Consider the following 25,308-nt stretch of genomic DNA (forward strand, 5'->3'; position numbering starts at 1 on the left):
TGTCAGATTTGGCCCAGCCTTGGCCCTGTGTACTGAAAAAGATGCTTCTGAAGAGTTACATCTGGTGGCAGATTGTCCCATGCAGGTATAGCTTAAATAAGGAAAAAGGACAGCAACTCCACAACATGGGCTCCGCCTCTGGAAGTGAACCACCTCTGGAAAATAAACTTCCAAGTGAGCAAAGCTAGTTGCAGCAATGGAAGGCAGGAGCACAATCACAGGAGCAGGCACCCATGGCAATTTTAGGCCAGACTCGAACTACCTAGGACATGATCCTGAAGAGTTCAGTACTGACTTGGTAAACCAATTCCATTGTTATATCTATAAAAAATTATACTAATATGAATAACATGTTCTTCTTCTGTGTAATTGCAGATACTTCTGTTTAGTGCCATCTTGCTTATTTGGAATGGAATCTCATCCTCTTTTTTTTTTTTGGTACAGAAGAGTTTGGGAAACAATTACTACCCATTCCACACCAAAGCATATGTGAAAGACTCCTGAGAAATACGTAGTCAACACATGGGTTTCATGAAATCAATTATTTTCAGCTATTATTCACAAAATTTCCCAGAAACAAAGAAAGCATTAACCTCAGTTTATGGTTCTAGAACATTCTTCCATTAAAGGACTTAACCCCTGTGGCAGGTGTCTTCATAACTCTTTGTGAAAGTAAAAGCTACTGTGACTACCTACACCACATGGTCTATCATACTCAGATGCTTCTTTCAGGCTCTCTGTGTATGTTACTCCAGAAATGCACATTTACTTTAAACACCTGCTTCTTTTCTTTTTAATACTGCTACAATGGAGCTGACACCAGTGGAATGACTTCTGGTGGCATATGCATAAAGAGGAGGGGGAACTGACCTGAAGTTACCACCAGTTTGCTAAGCAGAGCCAAGGGCAGGAGTTAGCTAAGGAAATGGTGCTCAGTTCCTGGGATGTGAGAGTCCAGGGCTTCATCTTAGAACAGAGCAGAAGTAAAGGACAACTCTCAGAACAGAAAGTGCTCAAAGGAGTCGAGATTTTAGCAGAGGGGAGGTAGCTCCCAACACTGCATCTCTAGATGGAAGAAATCTTGTAACAAGTTTTAGTTCTGGGAGATTTCCACTGTTTTGAGTAAGAAGTAAGGAATCTTTCAGGTCGAGAGCAAAACCACAGAGATCCAAGGCTTTCAAAGTTGCCAGGTTTCTCGGCTTTCTGATTAACCACACAGCACCCGGCATCTGCTGTTTGGTCTCTACCACACCTTTCAATGCCACCAGGATTTAACCTTCCTGTCTCTGGAGGAATTACACCCAAAGAGGAAGCACCAGAAGAAAATTTTTAAAATCCATTCTCCTGTTTCATGACTCTAAGGGCTACTTCAGAGAACAGGTGAAAATTTTCCACAAAAAAAAAAAAAAAAGAAAAAGGTTTCATTTCTTGATTTGCTTATCTAGTGGGTTCTTTGGGGATTTCCATGTAAAAAAAAAATATATCACAATTAAATCCAGTCTTCCCCTCAGAAAACTGTACTTCCCTAAATGTCTCACCAAACATCAACAAAGCAGATCTGATATGGGGAAAAGAAAGAGAAAAACAATGATCCACTATTATTTGGCAGTGCAATGCTAAGAAGCTTCCATTTTTTTTTCATACATCATTGAATGGCCATCTACATATGGATCACAAGGGCTGGGCAAGAACCTCCCTACTGTCATTATGACACCAGGGAAAGCCTCTTCAAATACTATCTGAAAAGTAGGAAGGGATGAGAATGACTTTTTACAAACAGCTATGCAGCAAATTGCTGCTATTTAAAGCTGCATATGGTAAAAGTAAGAGGTGGATACCACTGTGGAGATGACACAGAGCAATCAGCAACCATGTCAACCTCTAAGGTTAGCACATCCTTCTTTGTGTCTCTTGTAATACTGAGATTGCACTGAGTCCTCCTAAGGACAGGAATTAGCTGGCAAAGTGCTTCAAAATAGTAAGTGGTTGCAACTTGAATTTTACTGGGTTGCAACTTGAATTTTAACTGAAGGTAGGATCTCCATAAAATTGGAACTATATATAAGGCAAATTCAGCTTTCAGTTTACATATGAATGCATCAAGTCTGTGGAATCTAACAAGCTGAACTGAGGTAACAAGGAGAAGAACTTGTTCCTACTTCTTCAAACCTTTTAGGAGGAGCCAGGTCTCAGAAAGGGGGGCGTGACACAGATCATTGCTTATGTGTCAACTCAGAAAGGAAACACTAGGAGCAGGCCAGCAAAATCAAAGCTGCTTGGTCCCCACTACAGCTGAGAAGGGGGAACCTTGAATGACAGGGGAATTACAGATGGTCCTTTTGGAGGTCCTCTTTTGAGTGCAGACTCAAAGAGCAGGTAGTTCTCAGAGGATTCACCTCTGTTTGCAATGTTCAGTGGTAAGCTGAAAGTTCCTTGCAGCAAGTCCCTCCCTGAAGAGGGATTCTCTAAAGTTGAAGGCTAGATCCTTGGAAAAACCCTGCTAGTTCACAGTGGTCCTCAGGCTAAGCAAGATGGGGTGTTTTACACACTTTCAGGGGTGTAACAGTGAACTTTCAACTGATTTGCATTCCACAGCAAGACGACATCTCTGGGGGTGCTCAGAGGTCTCCTACCCTGCCACACACAGAATAACAGGGAAGAATGAAAGGCACTTCATTAAGCTGAGGCAATCCAGGCAAAATAGCGTACTTATCAAGGAAGGTCAGGTTCTAGTCTTAATTCTTTTAAAGCATTCAGACAACATATAATTTTATTTTTGAAAAAAAGTTTAGAGGGCAGTGGAGTATATATTTGATATATTAACACAAAGTTAATATATCGAAGTTAATGTGTTAGACTCCATGATGCAGATTTACCATCTCCCTTTGCACCAGACACAGTACTTTGGCTTTACTAACAGGAAATAATTCAATGTCTTTTAAGTTTAGAAGCCAGACTACTTACCCTAAATGAGAAGGGAAGCAAAAGCATGACCATTTCCGTACCCAGTATGTTGTTGTCAAAACGGTGTGGGATGGAGAACTGAGAGGCTTTCTACAGGTCAACACTAACAGAACTCCAGCTAAAAGTAACGTGAATATCCACCATAGAAACGCATGAGCCTCATGGCCACTGTGATTGCTGCCCATGTGGTGGCAGCCCTCCTGCTTTTTGAATGAGAGCTGAATTTTAACTACCTTTCTCTACTTAATTGACCACTTGCATGAAAGTGGTGAAAACTGATTTAGTTCTTGTTCCTATAAGAAAGCTGTGTCTCTGAACATGTATTTTGCAATAAGTTAGTGATAAATAAGAAATAGCAAGCAAATAAGTTAGAAAAGCGTGGCAGAAAATCTCTATAGATAGGCTAGCTCAGTAACATTTTTGTACTACATTTTACTTTGCCTGTCCTCAAATAAATCAGATTTTATGGGACAGGACAGGAGTCAAGAAGTAACATTTCTATAAATGAAATTTTTTAGGATGACAGGATTCAATTTTTTAGCTTTTATCCAAAGTAAAACTTGAATCATCAAAACCCAATTCCCCACCATGCAAAATCTAAGTCCCAGGTCAAGTTCAAACAGCTAAATAAAGAAGAGTTCCCCTACCCCGCAGCTAACCCTTGCCCTTGTATTCTTAATTGAACACCTTAAGCTGTGGCAAAAGGTTTGCTGTTCCTGCCCTCATGCAAGAGCACCGAACGCATGCAGCATCTCTGCAGTTGGGTGCTCCAAGGAGCAGGTGGATGAGAGAAAGCTTTCTGGGGAATTGAGCAGCCAGACAGGCAGCTGTGCCCTGTGCAGGAGCAACGCTGTGACAGACTGTGGTCTGGTTTTGAGATTAGAACAGATTAAGAGATTCAGTTGTCTTTCTGGCTTTAAAGTCTGTTTACGATGCAGAGGTATGAAAGGAACCGTATGAGAAGGAAACAATTCATTCAAGCAACTGTCAAAATTCATTTGAGCAAGGGGAAAGAAATAAGTCACAACATTGATCTGCAGAAACACAAGTGGTTTAGCAGAGAATAAAACGATCACCCTGGCAAGCAGGCTTTGGGGGAGAGCTCAGCAACAGAGGTTTTAGCTGCGTTAGTATAAATAATAGTGTGAAGTTATTTTAATGAACTCTTTTGAGTGCGTGTTTCCATGACTATCCTAAAATTCACATCTTTTCAAGTATTCCTTAGAAAGTGGAAATCATATGCCTTACACATCCATTTACACAAAGGGCTGCATTAGACATGGCTGGCTGGGAACTGGGTTCATTTTCACTTGCTTATGACAGACTTAGCTATCCAAGGAACAGCACCTACACCACCAGCCATGAGGCCCACCTGCTTCCCAGAAACAGTGAGGCATTGAAAACAGTTTAGGAGTAACTGGTTGTTCAGTATGACTGAAAAGGCAATGCAGCAGAAGTCAGATAACTGGTGACCCCCAAATTCAGTGGCAGAAATAGAGACAGACTCAGTGAGTTAACAAGGCTTAGTCAGCCAGTGCCTTGTGCTTTTCTTAGGACTTCCACCTGGTGAAAGGCAGCTCCTCTTGCTTGATCAAAGCACTGGCCCCCTCGTCTGGAGGTGCTTTATGTTCCTTTTGTGAGTCTGTAAATGTAACACAAGGTGCAGAACCACAGGGGAGCTGAGGTAAAGCAGCTGCAGGAAATATTAACTGAACTACACTGTAAAAGGAAGATCTGCTGCCGGTCACAAGAGGAACCTGCTTAGTCCAAGTGAGATTACATAAATACCAGTGATCACAAGAGGATTCAGTACAATAACCAGAGCAAGACAAAAGAACGTAAAGACCTTACTTGATTTTTCTTCTTTGATGTTGTACTCCAGCACACCAGGATCCTCGTTCTGCACTGGCAGGCGGACTGCGAGGACCATGTTGTTCACATTACCCTCTTTCCTAACTAAGAATATCTGAAAAAGGAGAAAAAAATCAAGAGCTCAGCTACACTATGTGAGCTTCTGAACTTTATTTCAGGTCATTGTCAATGAAGATTTTTATCAGTACAATCCAACTTTAAATGGTCTTATTTTAGCTTCGTTCCACTTAGTTGAGCTTTACAACAAAAATAATGAATAAAAGGACATTTCATCTGGGTGAAATTCAGGCCTGCAAAGGAAGTCTCTATGCATCACTGATGTCCCACTTAAGCCTAAGACAATCTGTTTCACTAACTGGACTCGCAATTTGTCAAGCGATGTTCCTCTCATAAGTGCCCTAAATCATGGACAAGTCACCCTAGAATGTCCCAGTTCAGATCTAAAGCAAGAGAGTCATTTTGTACATTGAGTGGGAAAGTATTCAAGTGTCCATGAGTGGAACATAAGGACAAAGGCTCTGGTGGCTACAGTGTCTCCTGGAAGAGCTTTTCCCCACTTCCAGAAGGTTATTCAGGCTGGCAGCTATCCTGGAGGGACTCTTCTCCAATCTCCTGAGTGAAACCATGAGGCCAGGCTTTATAGAGGGCTTTATAGAGGTCTGGAGAACCTGGGAGACTGCAGAGTCTTTGCAAACAACCAGTTCCACCACTTACTGTCCTCACAGGGAGAATGTGCCTCCCTGTACCCAGTTGGAACCCCTTTGGTTTCCTTGTGTGCCTGTCACCTCTCGACCTCCCACCATGGAGTGCTGAGCACAGCCCAGATTCATCTTCTCCATGACCTCCCTCTAGGTACCAGAAGCTTGCTGAGTGGTCCCCCGAAGCTGTCTCTCCTCCTGGATGAACAAACCCTGGTCCCACAGCCTGTCCTCAGTGGGTCTGTGCCCAGCTTGCTAGTCACCATCCCTACAAGTCTTCTCCCACAGAGCTGCTCATCCAGGCAGTGCCAGCCTGGATTACTGACAGGGGTCGGACTTTCCAGAGGCAGTGCTTTGCCTTTGCCCTTCTTGAATTAAGGAACAAGCCGTGTCCCCATAGCTTGTCTAAGACCCATCAAGTGGTCATTCAAGTGTGTTGAGTGGTCCTGAAATCACAGAACTGGTATGCTTGAAAGGAACTCTGGAGATCATCTAGTCCAATCCCTGTGTTTAAAGATGGATAGACTACGGCAAGTTATTCAGGATACTGTCTGTCGGGGTATTTATTATCTTCAAGGATGGAGATTCTACAGCCTCTTGAGTAACCTATTCCAACATTCAATCATGCTGAGAGTAAAAAGTTTTTATTAATGTTTAAACAGAATTTTCTGTATTTTGGTTTCCACCCCCTGTACCTCATCCTTTCACTGGATACACTGAGATTGGCCTAGTTCAATCCCATCAGGTATTCATACATATTGATAAGACGCCCCGCAGTCTTTAACTGGAACCAGTGAAACTACTGTAGCCATTGGTTCCCACCAATGAGACCAGTGGAATTTGGGAAAAAAAAAAAAAATGAAAAAAGAGAAATACCTCATTCTTTTTATTGTGTGAAATCTTAAGTGTGTTTCTCATTAAAGTTCATTGTCAAGGATATTTTTAGCTTGTATCTTGAAGCTGCTGCTATGAAGACAAAGAAAACTCCACCTCTATCTGTTCTTTGACAACAAGCTTTGGCAAGAGAGAGTCAAGGTATTTTTAAAAACTGAATTAAAATTTCAGACTAATTCTGGAGTCTGGATATTAATATTAGAAAGAGAAGTCTCAGTTATAAGGGCATCTCTGGTCATTTCAAAGCGCCCATGGTGAACACAGAGCTCTGGGGCAGCTTCACAACCTCGCACAGTGCTGTCATGTTGGCCTCTGCCATTCAGAAGAAATGGAGCTCTAGGAGCTCAGGTCCTCCAGCAGGGCAGAGAAAAAGTGAATAAATGCATAACAAACAGATACCTTAAACAGGCCAATTTCTAGTGCAGAGCAAGCCCCCATCTTCTATCACAGAAAGTATCTGCAGGTAGAGGCTCTCCCTTCCCCAGATCCTGCCACCCACATGGCAGCACTGCCTCTCTAACCACGACTGTCAGACAGCACCATCTCAGATTGTATGGGTCAAGTTCTTCATGTGAAATTTAATCTAAGCAATGAGGGAAATGAAACCTGGAAATGAATCACTTCCGGTTTTCCTGATTGACACACCTGGTTGCCATGGCTCCAAAGCCTAAATTGGACTATGGCTCTTCAGGTAAGTGGGGAGTGGGTTTTCTGAGCTGTACTTAACCCTACAGCCCAGGTCAGGACTGGTACCAAAGGCAGTCTCTTTCATCTGCACCACTGGTGGGAACAGTTTCAGATGGGCTCAGCATGGGTAGGAGTTGCTCTGGCTGTGGGACACCTCTGATGTGTCACCACTTCTCCTGCCTTTTTCAAGCTGCAGCTGAATTCTCCACCAGAGGACAGTGTAAACAGAAGGAACAGAGCTAAGATGCATTCCCAAAGCACTCAGAGGTGGGGAACTCTCTGCCTGCAAGGAGTAGGTAAAACCCGAGGAGGCTTGGGGCCATTTGTGGCTACATTACAGACATACACTGAGGTCTCTGCTTACAGACAGATCAGAAAAACAAAGGGAATAATTTGCCCAAGCTATTTGAGAAGTCTGATTTAGGGTGAGGTGCAATGCACAGCCCAGCCTGCTCAGGTGAGTCCCACAGGAGGGTGTCACTTGGCTGTGCCAGCCTTTAGCCCTAGGATAGACTGAGTCAGCCAAGAGATGGGTCCAAACGTCCTCAGAGCAGAAGTGAGTGAATTCCTCCTGTGCTCTGACATCAGCTCAGGTCATTTGCACCTGCCCTTCTCAGAGGACCCAGGCAGGACAGCAATACCCTGCTCTGCCTGACCTCTGAGACCCAAGGAATGTGGAGCAGCTCCCTTTGCTCCAGAAATGTTTTCTTTAAGCAAGCTGAAAGCTTTGCATGAGTGTGCTATTTCCTAACACTCAGTTTATACAAGCCAGATACCGATTATTGCAATAAAAATGGCTCCCACCAGCTTCCAGAATTTAAGGGCCTTTTTTCAGGGAATTTTTTTTCAATTGCTCCAAATTAGGATAGTCACCATACCTATGGGTGTGGTGGTGAATGGGAAGCCATCTCCATAAATCTACACGCTAAGTAACTAAAACCCAAGACAAGATCGCATGCTTCCCCAAAGCCAATATGTCTGTCTTGCACCACTGAGAGTGGTAAAGCTTCAAAGGGTAATGGAAAGAGAGAGTAATCTGCTAAATATTTTTGCTTCCACATGAAGAAAGGCAGTGCTCTCCTAACCAGCCCCACCAAGGACAGGAAATGTGGTTGTCTGAAATGAAACCACTTTGGACTTACCCCTGCTGTTTCTTTGCCAAGGATCGCCCCAGCCCTTTCCTGGCTCATGTTCAGCTGAAGCCAGACAGGACACGTCTTGATGAGTTTGTCAAGGATGCTGATCCCTGGAAGTGGGATGCAGTTTTGCAGGGCAATGGCCTGACAGAGGTGTGTCTCTTTCCCCTCCTCACTGGTATCTCCAACAGGGCTGAAACACAGCAAGGGAGTCCCTGATAAACAGAACTGCAAACAGAAATCTTGGGGGGAGAAAGGACTGTTAATGCAATCACAGAGGCAGAAGCACTTAGACACCAGGAGTGCTCCTCGAGGGGCATCAGACCACAGTGGAAATCTGGGTGCACAGGCCTCAACAAACAGATACACTCTATCCCAAGGACTATGGCCACATGCTGAAGGTTTCACAGCACAGGTTGACAGGGTGCTTTGGGCAGCTCTGTTGGTCTCAGCTTGTGTATGGACATTGCCTTAGCACAGGTATCCACAGACATGTAAGGGGTACACAGAGGCAGCCAGCACTGCAGAGGGTTGAGCATGACTGGACGCCATACTCCAGCCAAAGTGTCTGAGTTATGTTTCACGGCTTCAAGGACAGTGATGTGGCAGAGGAAAGGGGCCACAGAGCCTCGTTGTCGATCTGAGGTGGGCAGGGGCCAGGAGTCTGCAGCTCACCCTGCAGCCATGCCACTAGGAGCACTTCTCCAAACATACGGAAGCTGTGATGGGCAACAGTATGGTATCTTGCCCCAATCCAGGGCCTCTCAGATGGAGTCTGCCAGTAGAAGCCAGAGGCACCTTCAGCTGCTCTTGAGTTTTGGCAGTCCCCTCCTCCCATGCCCAGCTCAGACTGTCTGCAAAGAGGCAGACTAAGACACTTCAGTTTAGAAATAACACCGAGCACTTCCCGTCTCACTGGAAAGTCTGTGCTGGTCCTGGTGGTTGCAGAGGTGGCTGCTCCTTCACCCCTACACCCAAGGAGCCACTGGTGGCTGCTTGTGGGGAGGGGAGAATATTCCACCTTCGCTGTCACTCACAGAGCACAGGAGGAGGAGGAGAAAGATGTGTAAGAATGCATCCAGCAGCAAGTTTTCCACTGCAGAAGACATATCTTTGCTAATTCCCAAATGCTGATCTGCAGCAGGAGAACAATTTCAGATGCAGCTCTGCAAGCAGCCCTAAGCTGCTCAGCATGATCCAGCAGGTCCTGCAGGAGAGGATTCACAGGACGCAGACATAGTGAAACCTTTCCCTGTACAGAGGGACAGGAATGAGAGGGACCACAGGAAACATATGGAGAAACACCAGAGGGACCTTCAGGAAGGAGGAAATGAAGACACACATTTGTTATTTTGGCCAGTCCTAAAGATGTAATTGGAAGCTCTAAAAAGGTGCATGGGAGAGGGGCCATCCTGTGGCATCACACGTTAGCAATGCCCAACCACACCTTATGTCTCAGAGCTTATTCTCAGCTGCACAAGACATAAGAACACTCCAGTTATGCTGTTGAGAATATTAATGGTCTGGGACATGCTCTCCTTTACATTCCTGTACTGATCAGACACACAAAGAACTAGTTCTATTTATTTTTAGTCCCTACAGTCTAAGGCAGATTGGTATTAAATGCTGGCTTCTAGCTATGGTGCTGATTTAACAAAGTATACATGTGCTTAGCACTGCAGGCAGTAGAAATACTTGTGTTGAAAGGTCAGGTCACAAGAGCTCTATTGGATAAGGCCATAGACTCATGGGGATACAGGCTTGTAATTCATCTGATTAATTGATTTTACATGTAAAGAAAATACAGGACAACGTACACAAATTACGTTTCTCTGGACTAGTTTTCTGTTTAGGTGTCAGAACTAAAAAAAGGAGGACTCTTATTGGTCTTATTTCAAATCTTTTTCCTTCTCCTTTTATTTTTAAAGAAATGGATCTTAAAGTAGTACATTTCAAATAAGGTCAGTCTTAAACTTCTAAAAGAGAGTCCTTTCAAAAGCAGTGCCACAGAAAGCGACCTCAGGGTCCTGATCAATGTCAAGTTGAATATGAGTCAGCAGTGCCCTGGCAGCCAGGAGGGCCAATCATGTCCTGGGGGGCATCAGGCAAAGTATCACCAACCGGTCATGGGAGGGGATTGTCCCACTCTGCTCTGCACTGGGGCGGCCTCATCTTGAATATTGTGTGCAGTTTTGGGCACCACAATATAAGTAAGGTATTAAGCTATTGGAGAGTGTCCAAAGGAGGGCAACAAAGATGGTGAAGTGACTTGAGGTGAATCCGCATGAGGAGCAGCTGAGGTCACTTGGTGTGTTCAGCCTGGAGAAGAACAGACTGAGGAGAGACCTCATTGCAGTTACAACTTCCTCGTGAAGGGAAGAGGAGGGGTAGGCACTGATCTCTTCTCTGTGGTGACTGGTGACAGAACTGAGGAAATGGCCTGAAGTTGTCTCAGGGGAGGTTTAGGGTGGATATTAGAAAGAGGTTCTTCACCCAGAGGGTGGTTGGGCACTGGAACAGGCTCCCCAGGGCAGTGGTGACAGCACCAAGCCTGACAGAGTTCAAGAAGCGTTTGGATGACACTCTCAGGTACGTGGTGTAATTCTTTGGGATGGTCCTGTGCAGGGTCAGGAGCTGGACTTGGTGATCCTTGTGGGTCCCTTCCAACTCGGCATATTCTGTGATTCTGTGATTCTGTGAAAAGTCAGTTTTTATAAACGTAGACTTTCAAATCCCAAAAGCAACACAGAGATTCTATTTTTAGTAGCTTTTTGTCTTTTGCACCTCTTCAGAGATAGCTTTCTTAGAAAATAGAGGTGTTTCTGCAATCCTATAAGTAGAGTTAGGATATCAGTCTACAGAATCTTGATTTTAATCAATCAATTTTTAAGATCATAGCTAAGACAATATGAATGAGAGAACTGAGCTTAAAAAAAAAGAGGTAAATAGAAATAAGTGAAACTCTCTTTACTTGTCATAAAAGCCCAGGCTGTCACATAGGTGAGGGAATTTCTTTCAGATGTAACAGCATATGATTTTAATCAGTATCGTCTGAACATATAGAGTAAAACAATGGAAGACAGTTTTTGGAAGTTAACCTGATTCATCTCTTGGGTTTTTTACAGAAAAAACAGCAACCAAAAAAAAGCCTAGTAACCATGTGAACGGAAAACGTGTTGGATGGCAACATTCACACTCAGTAATGGGAAAAAAGTAATGAGTAAAGGGAAATAAAGGTGAGTTGTAATGAAATATTCCATAAGACAGTTAGCAAAAACTACTCCCATAATTAGTCACATAGGCATGAATCTGCTCTTGCCAACAATGTGTGAAACCCAGATCAAAAGAAGGCCAATGCTGATAATGTCTTGTTGTGGCACTAGAATGTATTGCAATAGCTCCAGTGATGTTGAACTTTGTTAGCTATTAATTATGTAAGGTGAAAAGGGCTGGCAAAGCACTGATGCTCAGGAGAAAAACAAAGGAGAGATGCCTGGAGAGAAACAAAGGTTATCCACAAAGACAGGAAAATAACACAAACCAGCTTGGACCTGCTGAGCACCAGGCACACAGTGACCCTGGCACAGTGTTCCTTCTCTACAGGGAAACCCAGGCTTGATGCAGGCCTCCCTCCCACAAGCACATCACCTGGACAGAGCCCTACTCACAGCAGCAACATGGGTTTGGCAACAAGAACAGACTGGTGAATAAAAATAACAGAACTGACCTTCCAACACGTGGCTGCATGTAGGGCCCACTGTCTAATTTTAGAGAATGGATAAAAAATAGAAAATAATTCCAAACCCAGACACACAAGATGAAAAAGGAAGAGCCTGAAAATATTTGTCTTAGTGGAAAATCTCATTATTTGAGTGTGTGGAGTCTTTCAGTGTGGATAATTTAGGGCAGTGGATAAGGCATATTTTTGGCAGAACTGGAATCCAACATTTAGGGGGCCCTCAAGGATAAGTTCTCCTCTCAAAAGCCGTGGAAGGAACTAAGCAGGCTCTTGTACCTGTACAGAGGGAGGAAAGTGCAGCTCAGTGAAAGGGGTGACTTTGGTAGAAGGAAAGGCAAGAAAAGTCATTAATGGGATCATCTGGAAACAGAGAAATGTTTGGCTAGACTCTTCCTGTCAGTGAGTTATAACAAATGACGGATAATTTCCCAAGGGAAGAAGAAGGGGATTGCATTGCCCAAATCTCTTAAAATGCCACGTTTAGACCAGTAGCAAACACTTTATTGAGTCAAATCTGTGCTGGCTAAGAAATGGGAATGGATGACCTAACAGACCTTTTTCAGCTGTAATGCTGTGACCCATGACACACCAGCTGACGCAGTTATGGCACCGATGCTTGACTTCTGTCCTAGGCACAGCTGTCACAAAGATTCACATGCTGGGCTGTGGGAGCGCTTAATCCAGCAATTTAATCTGGCTCTGTTGTAGCTCTGTGGCTGCACAGAGAGAAGGGAGCCAGACAGCTCCTAGGTTCTTGCTGTGCAGCCTGTTGAAGGGATTTGCAGCCACCACAGTGACCAGCCGGCCTTCCCTGTTTCTCTCACTCAGAATTCACGCATCAGATGATACCTAAGATCACAGTTTCAGAAATAAGATGCAATTCTCTCCTTCTCCCACACTCCTGCAAATCCCTTTGGCTGATATAGGCAGGTGCTCATTTTGCCAGGTGTGATGTGAAGGTGAAAAGCTGGCCCTAGAGCTGCCTGCTTTCTTTGTTTTTACTGAGTTCTTACTGCAAAGTATCTTTAAATCTTGCAGTGGCTCTGCTAAATTGGGTTCAGCTGGGATGCAGGGAGCTGTGTGCTGCATACTGACTGGCAGCACTGGCTAATTAATTGCACAGTAATTACATTCACACACCTGCCCCAGGCTGGCAGAAGGTATCAGGTTGCTTGTTGGAGACAATAATAATGACAATAGTGATTTGAATTATTGCACAGTGACTGTATGCTGAGGTAATGACACCACCATGACTCATTGCTTTGGAAATAAGGATCCACTTATTGGCAGCTGAACATTCCCAGAAATCTTCAGAGCAGCACGGGGATATAATCCACTGAATTTCAGCAGGTGCAGGCCTGGGCATACCTTTGCAAGGGATTTCAGAAATATTGCCATAAACCTGCTGACACTAAGGGCTTCCTAGCTGGACTATATGGGGCCGGTCACCCTGAATTTCCCTGGAGCAGCAGAGACACACAGAAATTGTGTGGAACAGCAGCAGAGACTGCCAGATGAATTCTTCACTCCTGCGCGTTTGCAGCTTCTGCCTGTCACCAGACCTGCTCTGAGAAGAGACATAAGGTGTTGTTAAATTTAAATCTTAAATTGGAAACAAATGCTCTGTAGTGCACTGATAAGTAATGACTGAGGGCCTTAGTGTTGTTTAAATAGATATAAGAATAAGGAGCTAATTTTTTGTTATTATGTTTCATTGCTTTTACTTCTCCCTTTGAAAAGCAGATGAGAGCAAGAGAGAGCAAGAACCAGGGTTTGCTATGCCTATCTCAAGGAAAGAGATACAATGGTATATTTACATTCATAGCAGAGCAGGAATCACAGATTTTAAAAGGTGTTCCAACTGGGTTGCTTCAGATGGACAAGTAGCCATAAACTCTGTGTGCCAGGTGACAGGGAATCTTTTTTGCACCAAAGCCACCTGGGACCTCAAGGGATACATCTCGGACACACCAGCTGGTGTCTGAAGCTCACATGTGGAAACCCTTCAAGCACAGCAGAACAGGTTACAAGAAGCACCTGAAGCAGGAAGAAAAAGTAAAAGCTCATGAAGCCAACATGCCAGCCCTGGTGGAAGTGGATAGACAGTGCTGGTAACTTCTGAGTTTAAAAGAGAGAGTTGGGAGCACAGGGTCTAATGGAGATAGATCAGAGGGCAGTGCTGAGATTAAAAGACTGACAGAAAACTCACAGCTGTGTTTTACACCCTGTGTCACAACCAACCCAGCTAGACTTGGTTGCAGGGCTCTGTGCCATGGGTAATGGATCTCTGTATCCAGTTTTTTCGTAGTCAACTCCTTTCCTTCTAGGAATAATTGGAATTGCATGAGCAGCAGTTAAAGTACAGTAAGGTTTCACCCATTAAACCCTCATGACATATACAGCTAACCATACTTTCTTTGGTTTGGTACCACTTCTGATTAGACAGATGTTGGGGAATACATTTAACGTAGGTAGCTTGGTGTGCAAGCTGCAATGCAAGCTGCACAGACTCATTAAAAATCTTTGTTCACACATATGAATTCATGTGCTGTTACTTTCACTTCACTGTGAGGGAAGTTATGCAGTGCCATAGCTAGAGGACATCAAGCTTCATTTTGCTTCTGTCTTAGAAGTGGTCATACCTTGATGCCATTTCTTAATCTCATAAACCAGCCTGTCTTTGATCACTTGATCAGTGCAGACCAAATTAATCCAAGATGAAGGAGAAGGATTAATTTGCTCTCTGGACCTGGCTTGGGTCACCTTGACAATTCTCATTTCTTTCTTCCGTCAGGTGGTGGAAGTCAGACCCTGCACCCAACCTAGCTACAGGGAGAGCTCCATCATCTTTAAACTTCTGGAGTTGTTTCATCATAGAACAGAGTATTAGGAAGATGGGAAGGCAGCAAAGTGACATAATGAGTAATGCATAGCACAATAGCTAACTCTATGCACCAAATGTAAACCCTGACTTGCAGGAAATTCAGGCTTTAATAAACACTTTTTCATAATAAAGCCAAGAGATCTGACAAAAATCAAACCAACAAAGAGAAATAAAGTAACCAGGAATGAAAACCCCAAAATGTAGAAAGAGAGGTTCTTGGAGTCTTCAGGAATCGCACTCAGCTAATTGACACCCTCTAGTCAAAAATAAACAAGTTTCTTGTTGTCTGATAGGCAAAAAGAAAGAGAAAATGTGTAGAGTGTTAAGCAAGAAGTGAGAGCTTCCTGCATTGTAAGGTTCTGGGATGTACAGAAAAATTTGATAATGGAAGTGATGCGACAGGCTTGGTGTGTCCCACGAGGCAGGCTTGCCTGTTCGGTAGCCCTTCCTACCTTGCAGTATGCTTGTGTTACTGGTACACCTTGGTGATAAGCTCATAGCTCAGGAAGTTGTGCTTCTCGAACTGTGGTCTGTGGGGAGTCTGTGGTTGGCAGAGTACTTCCTCCTGCTCACTGGTCCCCTTGTTCCTACTCAAATGTCCACCCTTCGACTGTTTGGTCTTTGGACTACATTTGATGCTCTGCATGTCCAGGCCATTTGGCTCAGCCTGGAAAGGACCATGCTTAATAGCCAAGGCAGCAGCTGTTCCAGCTGCCAAAAGGTAAAACAAACCAAGGGTCTCCTAAATACTCTGACACCTCATAGCTTAGCAAAACTCTCTGTTTCCCACCTACTCCACTTTCTGTTACAGGCACCCTCAATTTCAGCAGTGAGGTTTTGCACCCTGCAATTGAATTCTCACTTCCGTGAGCTTTTTTGTACCTGCCAGGGATTTTCAAATGCCTGCTTCTGTGAAGGCTAGCAGGGGTTTGCACACACAGATTGCAGACATCCACCTCTCCCCAGCTGGACCCTGCCTGTGCATGTTCACATATGTTTGCCAAAGTGGAGCAAGTCATCACCCTACCAGGGAGCTCCACTTACGGCACAAAGGAATCAGGTGAGGGACAGCTCACCTACCCTTAAATCATTCACCAGTTCACCAAGTCCTCACCGCCTTGGTCACATAAACCAACAGAGGAAACTACAAAAAGGAATGAGTGCTATTATACTTCTGGGGATGAAAGGTGTCATGGCTACTCGTGCAGGTGGAAGAACAATAATTCATGTGTCAGTTTATTAAGTAACAAGTGGACATAGAGTTTTCTGCTCGCATAATGACACCAGATTGTTGTCTTATACATGACAGGGTTCAGCTTGAAGGTCTGATAGATCAGCATCACACTAGAGGAACTGTGTGGACTTATACTGTTGCCTCCTGAGCACAGCAAGGATAGCTGAGCTGGCTTGAAAGATCCAAGTCTTAGAAGCAGGCTCTGTGCAGACACATGGAGCAAGCTGGCAGAATAGCCAAGCTTGTACTAAGCTCTGGTGTCCTGGTTGCTGCCATTACCAGATTTAAAGCTGACGTATGTGTTTTCCCTCATTAGTACCATCATACAGACAAAGGACATGACTGCAGCTTATCTGCATTTGAACTGAGAAGAGTCTTGCCCCCATTCAAAAGTCAGGAGTCGGGTCAGCTCTGCAGAACCTTGCTGGACAAGGGCTACTGATGTTGTGAGGGATATGTAACCATTGTCACTCATCAGAACATAAACCTGGTGTTTAAAACCAGTGGTGGTTCTCTAACCTCAGAAGCAGCAGGGTCAAGTCACTCAGGAGCAGAGAAGGAGAGGTGCTTGCAGTGCTTCCCCATAAACCCTCAAAATGTGCTTCCTCCTAAATTGGTCAAACTTAGTTGTAAGTACTTACAGAGAAACAGCAGCAACACCCGTCAGAGACTCTTGTTTGACTTTGTCAACAAACTTTCAGCAAACTTTACAGTTCTCTCACAGAGCACTAAATGTTTACGAAGTTGCTAGCTTCTCTGAGTTTCCTAGGTTGATTAGGTCTGTTCCTCCATTTAAATACACAAAGGCATGTATACGGCAAAGAATCGCATATGCACAAAACCCCAAATACGAGCTAATTCACATTACTGATAGTTCCCAGGTCAGCTCTACTACCAAACAAGCCTTCTCACACTCACAGCCATGACACAGACAGAAACAAAATAAAAAACAAACATGAAAAAAATTCCTGCAGGTGGAGTCCTTCTTTCAAAGCCCTCCCTTTCTTTTTCCCTCAGTCTAGCTGTTTCCTGCATTCATTAAGACCAATGGAATACGCTGCTGGTGGCCCCGCACTGGACTGGAGCTACTATATCCTACTGGTATAAAATTCACCTCACAAAGTGTACTGCTGTCTTTATGTAACCTTGCACATATATGTTTTGCACTCAACAATCTGTCTCACAAACATCAACCGTCTTTTTATTCAGTTAAAACATACCTTTGCAAGTCAAAACCGCTTTGCAGGTTTTATTAGCTCTATTCCCTTATTATCAATTGACAGTTAATGATAAGTCATTCTCCCCCATATTCATAATCAGAGATTTTCAGGGCATTTGTCCTTTGTCTTTTCAAACCCAAATTATTCTCCTAGGAATTCCAGTGTTTGAGCAAAGCTAAAGATTTTGTTTTAGTGTGCAGGCAATAAAGGATGATTTATACTCCTGCAAGATCCAGCGCAAAGAAGAGAGCTGCTGAAACACCAGCCTAGCCAGGGTCAGAGGGGCTAGAGAAAGGACATTTTCCTGAACAAAAAACTGCAAACATGTTTGCTGGATAATTCAACTTCTCTGGAAAGGTTTGTGCAGTGCAGGAAACAGAATCAAATATTTAGAAGAAGAGAAACAACTTCCTAAGCTGTAAGACCATAAGGAAGCCCCAGACCTCCTTCACCCTCCAGTGTTGGTGTTTTAGAGGAGCCCAGCCGAGCCACCAGCTGAAGAGAAGACAGATGGGCTTGTTCTCTGCATTCTAAAAACACATGAAGTGTTGGAAGCCCAGAGAACCCCCATTTTGACTGCAGGGCCAGGGCTTTGGACAGAGGTTTTGCCCTTTCCTGGCTCATCTGGACAGGAAGGAAGACAGGAATGGAAACCCAGAGAATACTTTTCTATATTGTACTTACTTAACAAAGAGGGGAAAGGGAAACGGAAAATAAAGGGAAGGGACAAATTTCCAATTCAAACTTCATTAAGAATAGACTGTGGTTTTGCTTTAATAAAGCCATTCTGTTTCAAACCCTATATATTAAAAATTATTAGAATCTGCATGTTATATTAGAGCCAAAATCCTGGGCAAAACATTAAGAGAAACAGCAGAGTAGTTATAAAAAGTTATGTCTTGCTTACCCTATGAGTGAATTGAGTGTAGATATATGAGATGCACAAAAATGAGGGCCTAACCACACAGACTTGCACAGTGCTCAGCAGTCTTCCTCTCTGCTAAGAAATACCTGCAAACACTTATCTCAGTCCTGATTTGCAACTAGAAATGGCCAAATAAATCCATGGGACTTGTATTCTGTATTTGAAGGAGCAGAGCACAGGTCTTCTGGTCCTCACATGAGGCACCACGCAAAGGGGTTGTAAACCAGCCATTCACTCACTGATCTGCAGGCTTCTTTAGACATGAATATTCATATTTTGGGTAAGATTTCCCTCCAATGTCAATGTGAATGGATTTCAATATGCAGTGCTCTTAGTAAAAAAAAAAAAAATCTAAATCTGTGAATTTACTCTTTGTCATTCTTAAGCCTTACTCCAGCAATTTTATATTCCTCATATTTAACTTTGATTAGGCATTGGAGAAATGTGTTTATTTCTTGCTTTATGATCTGACAGGATCCCTGCCTACATTAACACTGGAGCACGGTTAGAGATCTACCTTCCTGAGGAAAGGAGAGGAAGAAAAAAAGGCCTTGTTGGGGTATTTCAAAGATATGGAAAGGTGGGGAAAGGCCATGGTCCCCACCACCTTCTAGTGGTGAACACCTCTAGAACACCTAGAACACCCCTATCAGCTCTCAGGGTGAGAGAGGCATTCTAGTTTGCTGGGCTAAGTTGAACAACCTGTTCTGTGGGTGGCCATGGCCCTCATCATCCTGTGCTGGTGGAACAGCCTAGGGCCTGTTAGTGAAGGACTTGTTATTGAAGCAGTGTCAGAAATTGTTAAAATGTCCCTGTGGTGACTGGGAGCTCAGCACGACTGCAAAACCTGCCAAGCAGCAAGGCAAACCTGTCACCTCACACAGACCCCCTAAACCATTGCTGGGACCTCAAACTTGTTTATTTAACTGTGTTTATGGTCACCCAGTCACCAGGGCTGTAATATAAGTAAGTCATGAGCCAAAGGCTGTGGGTTCATAGTAGTCTTGACAATCCATAACATGGTTTACTTGGTCATGTCCTCCCCAAAACACCAGTGCTGAACCCACCTCTACCTCCAGGCTGCTATTGCTTGTCTGACACTGGGGCACTCCCACTTAGGGAACCAGAGAGTGGAAGAAGGTTTGTGCTGGACACAGCTCTCTGGCTTGGCTCCCTGTTCAGCTTGGTGAGGAATGAACAAATATAACACTTGGATTCAGGCCACTGGGACCAATCACCCTGAATTACTCCCTGGAGCTGCTGCTTCTCCAGTGAGACCAGAGATCCTCGTGGTTGTGTAGGCTCATAAATGGGGCACAACAATTAAACAGCTAAAGTTAGGCAGAGTAAGTCCAGGCTAGATCTAGATAGCTAGCTATACATAGCAAAGGGCCATAGCAGATTGCCAGGCCAAGGGACTAACCTCACCATCTATCCCTATCTCAGGCTGCTCTTCACAGTGCCCCTCCTGCAATCTCTACTGGTTTCCAAGCACAGAGGACCCATCTCTGCTGAGAGGGTAACACAAATCTATTTCCCTTTTGCTTGGAAAAGTTGCCAAGTAGATTCAGTCTAAAACTAATTAATTTCTAATCCTAAGAAAGGATTAGAATGGGAGTTCAGTACAGAATTACACTAAAACGTTCTGTGTTACATATTTGTCCTCTGGACAGAGAGGAAAGTTGCCCAAAGCCAACCTCTTTCTTTTTCTGCTGATTCAGCAGGAGGAGCTCTGAGCTTTGCCTGGTTTCTGCTTTTGTGGGGGGTATCAGGAGTGACAAATTCCTTGAAGAGAACTCACGGGGGTAAAAAAGGAAAGAGACAAGAGAAAAATTCTTGGCAGGCAAGATGAAAGTTTGGGTCAGGTCCCAGGCTGTCATTTAGCCAAATATGTGGGACGAACTTTTTTTGCCTAGAAGTCTGCTAGCAATTTGAAGAACAGTGATGCAGGTAACCAGCAGTGCTGTCAGTCTCCAGACTCTGCTATTTGTTGGTCTCTTTCTGTTTCCTTGGTAAATTTTTCAAGCAGCAGAAAATTTAATCCAGTTCAAGAGGGAATGCAGCTGCTTTCTGTTCTGCCCAACAGCTGCTTTTACAAGACAGAGGTTTCAAAAGACTGGCTTTCTTCAGAGGGCCACAGGAGGGATGTACATGAGCTGTGTGGATTCCCTATATTTGGCAAAGTTTTCCCAGCATCCAGAAGGTTGTCTGTTTTCAGCTAGTTTCAACAAATCACTTAAAATGCCCCAACAATGCATTAGCCTTGCAAAAGCAAAGTACTAATTAACATGGTCAGGAGATAATTTCCAGCAGTAAGACAGGTCTTTCAACCCTACCAGAAACAATGCTGATACACAGACCCCAGAAAATCACCTAGAGCAAATACTAGCAGCCCCTTGCAAGACCATTATCAGAGCCAGAATTCCAGCCTGGCCTCAGAGAACAAATCTCAGGGAGGGTTTTGTGCTCCTCCTCATCCATGGCAATGGAGGGTACTGCAGAAAGGGCAGTCCCCTGGCCCCCACTTCCACACCCTCCCAACACACCACTTTTGCTTCAGCTATAGAGGCTGTGTAAACACTGAGGAAGCTGGTTTAGCTGCATAATGCAGAGGGGAACTTGTACACCAAAGGCTTTCTGAGAGATGGATCCTCTTCCTAGCATCACCCAAACCTAAAGGATGGTCTGGGACAAGACCAGGGTTTCCCTGCTTAACAAGGAGACTGGGCTACAAAGTAAATGGCTATAATCAAATCCGCTCCATGAGTTCATGCTTTGGACTCCCTCCCTATAATGACGGTAGAAGATACCTGCTTTCAGCTGGTTGTTGGGAGGCCTAATATCCATGAAACACCCAGAGATCCTTTCATACCTACAAGGACTTCGTATTAGTCACACAATGTGATTACTGAAAACACCTTGTCCCTTTCAAAGGTACCAGTAATGCAGAAAGCAGAAATCCTTTACTCAGACATAAATACATTCCCTGTTTAGAAAAAGCTTACAGAAAGTCTGGGAAAGGCACACACACAGGCATGTATATATTCATCTATTTGAAAAGAGCTGCATTCCATAGCACTCCCTGGCTCGTGTGCATCTAGCAGAATATCTATTTAGGAAAATGTGACTAGCATAACCAGCTATGCAGTGCTCACATCTGCTAATCCTTTGCTGCTCAAGTAATCATCTTCGCTTGCAAAAAGATTTATACTATTTTGGATGCAGGCAAAGAGGAGCTAAGCACTTCAGAACTCTTGCAACTGATTATCTTTGAGGGAAGCATGGCCTTAATGTTCCCACTTCAGCAGGGTATAGAGAGATCTCATTTCTGGAGGTAGGTAGAATTACTTTAGATAGGTCAGGTATTGAATGGACAGAGGAAAGGCTTGAAGCTACAATATTTACCATATTGGGTGATGCTTATAGCTCTATTTTATTTGCACAGATTAAACAGCACTGCTTCCTCGACCACAGCTGCCTCGCAGGGCTGTGCTACCAGGTACTTTCACAGTACTTTCAACCCCCCTCCTTCAAACTTCACAGTTAAAAGACACCAGCTGAAACTTGTCTTGCCTCTCCGAGATGTAAGCATCTGACACCCTGGGATGGATTCTGAACTCAGCCAGCTCCAGCTCTGGAGAGTTACTCCATACTGACACCAGTGTGTGGCTCCAACTAAGCCATGTTTTAGGGATTTCCCCTGTCAGAGTGGGAGGATGGGATTGACATATTACAGTGTTCCTGCATTGTAAGAACAGATCAGGGATGCCAAACAGAGTGCTGGAGGGAGAGTGGGGTGCCAAGGATCTTGGCAGAAAATACAGCTAGCATACACACAAACAACCTTATGTAACAGCCCACGCCCCTCCACAGCAGATGGGGTGCAACCACTGCACAAGGACAACTCTTCTCTACCCTGTGTATCACAGGCAGCCCTCTCTGGCAGAGGAGCATAGAAATGGTTTGACAGACATGGTTTAACTCCTGCAGACACTGCACCTTTTCTGGCAGACAGTTCTCATGGATGCCAACTTGCCTGTTCAGCTCTCTTCTCACTGCTGCTTCTCTTTGTGCAGCTAGATCAATGCCAGGGCCAGGGTGTGCCCAGCATCCTTACATCTCCTATGCTGCAGTACAGATGTGTCCTTTCATTTTTGTTTTCTCAGTTTTGATCCATAACTATTCAGAAAGAGAAATCTGAGGTCTTCTTTGGTAGTATGAATATTTAAAAGTACAGAATATTATGCTGGGGGCTTTTTTGTTTGTTTTGTTTGTTGGGTTTTTTGTTTGTTTGTTTGTTTGTTTCTTAATGATCAAACATCTCAGGTTTGTAACTATTTCTGCTTTAATACCTCAGAAGTCCCTTCCACATAAGGCTCCAGATCAGCTCAATGGCCTATGATCTAGTTGCTGCTCTGAACACCGGTGCTGCCAAGACCAGCTCCATCCCAGCATGTACCATGGCTTGTCACTGGAGGACCACTCTGTACTGAATGCATAGCAAGAGGCATTATAACCTCTCCTCGGTCTTCTGGAGAACATGTGCTAAATGTCCTTTCCCCTGTTTTTTCTAATTCTAAATCTAATTAGAAAGAATATAATTAGTTGTTTATTGTTATTAATTTGTAATTCCTCACAGAGGGCAACCTAAACAATCACAAACATACAGACACCCTTCCCTACACAGGAGGAATGCCTGTTTGATACAGTTGGGAAAGTGTGATAGACTTCTGAGACACCAAGAGTTTTGATGACCGTATCTACCCTCTCCTCACAGATCCATCTGCACTAGAACTCGATCAGTCATTCTAAACAGCTGCCTTTTCTTTCTAATTACCCTTCCAAAGAGCTATTTCTTTCTATTCCCAAATGCAAAATATGTTCTCCCTTCAAAATTATAATGGTTAAAGGTCTGTGATGAACAATATTTTGTCCAAGTTTCACTAAGGCACTTTGGTTTCCATGCTCTTTAGCAATCAACCCAGACAACCATTTAAAACTCTGGGATGGCATCTTGCTGAAGCTTTTTTTTTTTTTCCTAATGGATTTGCTTTAGGTATTGGCTTTTATGTCTATTCTTCAGGTAATTTTAGAGATTCTTCTGAATCTCACAATCCTATATTGTTGATCTAGAGAAATCACTTATATTTACTGATAGTTGAGTTAATATATAGTCCTACTATCACTTGGAAAAATTCTATAAAACAGATAATCTCTGAGATATCTGCAATATGTACATGTGGCTGAATAAGAGATGGAGCCAGCTCAAACTTGTGCTGAGCAACCCTCACAGCTAGTCTCCAGGACACACCGATTTCCATATATACCTGTACACACAGAGCAAGAGAGGTGCACACAACATATGTGCGCATTTTTCAGCCTATGTCACCTCTAGGTTGGAAAGTCAACAACACAAACCAGCACGTAGCCATTTAGGACAGGAAGTGGAAAACTATATTTAGCTGAAACTGTAGTAGAAAGTAGATGATCAGAATACTGCTTACATTTGTGGCCCCATTCCTGTGAACACTGATATAAGGCAGCCTGCAATGATGAGAAGTTCCTACTCAGGGGCAATATTCCCAGTGTGGTCTGTCTGCCAGCAAACAATGGAACAGTTGCCTTCCATGCTACTACCAGCACCACTGCACAATGTGCTCCAAGCATCCGCCAAGCTTGGCAAGTACTCACTTAATGGAAGCGCTGGAAAGATCATATAACAAGTCAATGTGGTTGCAAACATGCTCTTCTGTTAAATGAATTTCAGGAGATTTTTGTGTCCTCCCTGGACATACCAAATTCAGGTAGCTTTGGAGAGCACCACCTTCTTTGTATCTTTACAGTAATATGCTGGTCTTGGTACAATGCATCTTGAGCACAAACATTTCCTTCTTGAGAAGCATTATTCCTCTTGACTGGAAAGTGTATTGTTGCTTGACAGACAGCAGGTATTTGATAACACTGATTTGTTTCCAGTTGCCTGAACTGTCCCTGGCCCATTTAAACATCACATCTCATATGTTCTAAGTCTGGATTTTTTTTTAGCAGTACTTTGCGTTGGGTTCAAGACCTCCTGAAGCCAACAGGACTTGTTCTCCTGATTCAAATGAGCTTAGATTAAGCCATTTAAAAAGCATGGTTTTTAAGGAGTTTTTAAGAATGGTTTTCTCAGTTCAACCCTGTAAATGTTGGTATTAGATTTATTTACTTCACTGAAGAGACAAATATGTAGCCTGGGTAGAAGATAACAGCTTTTGTGGTCAACAACTATCTAAAAGCTCCCATTCCAGCAGAAGTCATGGGTTTGATAGCGTACTCGATAGGATCTCTGATCTGCCCTACACAGGAGGTCAGACAAGACAGTCAAAACAGTCCCTTTCAAAACTAAAATCTGTGAACCTGTCAGAGTTTTTCAGCTTACAGATTCCTCCAATGCTCTAAGTTCACCACATGAAATCTGTCAACTGTGATGGTGGGTTTTGTGCCAAGAAACATGTCACCAGAAAGATGCACAATCATTACTTTATTAGGTAACCCGGTGTCCCAGAAATGAGAACCACTGTAACCCATCCCAACCTAAAACAGCCACTATCTCAAAGGACTATTAAATATTTGCATATAACATCTGTCTCAGCTCCTATCTGCTCTACTCATCATCTCCTCCATACATTTGCCAGAAGCTGGAGTGAAGGCATACATCTTTTCATGAAACCATGGTCATCATGCTCAAGCAGCTCCCATTTCTCCAGGAGTTTCGTGATCTCACTACTTATTAATGTTCCTAGGAGTTAGCCTGACTCTAGGTCAGAATTACTGGTTAAATTTCTCCCAACCCATTTTGGAATAATTGGATTAGACTGATTTCTATTCAGCCCCTGGCTACACTTCTCGATCATTCCTCTCTGAGTAGCTACTAATTCTGGAGGCAGGTTTTTCCCCAGTGTTTTTCTGCCATTTCACAGGTTTAAATCAGCAAAACCTCCTTATAGATTTGCTGCGTGAAGAATAGACCCTTTAGTCATTACTAGGAATGGATACATGGATCCTTTTCAAGT

At 43.7% G+C, this 25,308-nt stretch overlaps 1 protein-coding gene across 1 annotated transcript in view; it reads right to left on the reverse strand.

Annotated features, from left to right (window-relative positions):
* RIN3 (Ras and Rab interactor 3) overlaps positions 1-25,308 on the reverse strand; it is a 64,955-nt gene that overhangs the window by 37,426 nt on the left and 2,221 nt on the right. Inside the window, exons 2-3 of the mRNA XM_027637907.1 lie at positions 8,258-8,444; positions 4,816-4,930 (exon numbers count right to left, since the gene is read on the reverse strand). Coding sequence (XP_027493708.1) covers positions 4,816-4,930; positions 8,258-8,444 — 302 coding nt within the window. The remainder of the gene's footprint in view (positions 1-4,815; positions 4,931-8,257; positions 8,445-25,308) is intronic.

The sequence above is a fragment of the Corapipo altera genome, unplaced genomic scaffold (assembly GCF_003945725.1).
Source record: "Corapipo altera isolate COAL_440 unplaced genomic scaffold, ASM394572v1 23, whole genome shotgun sequence".
Classification (NCBI taxonomy): domain Eukaryota; kingdom Metazoa; phylum Chordata; class Aves; order Passeriformes; family Pipridae; genus Corapipo; species Corapipo altera.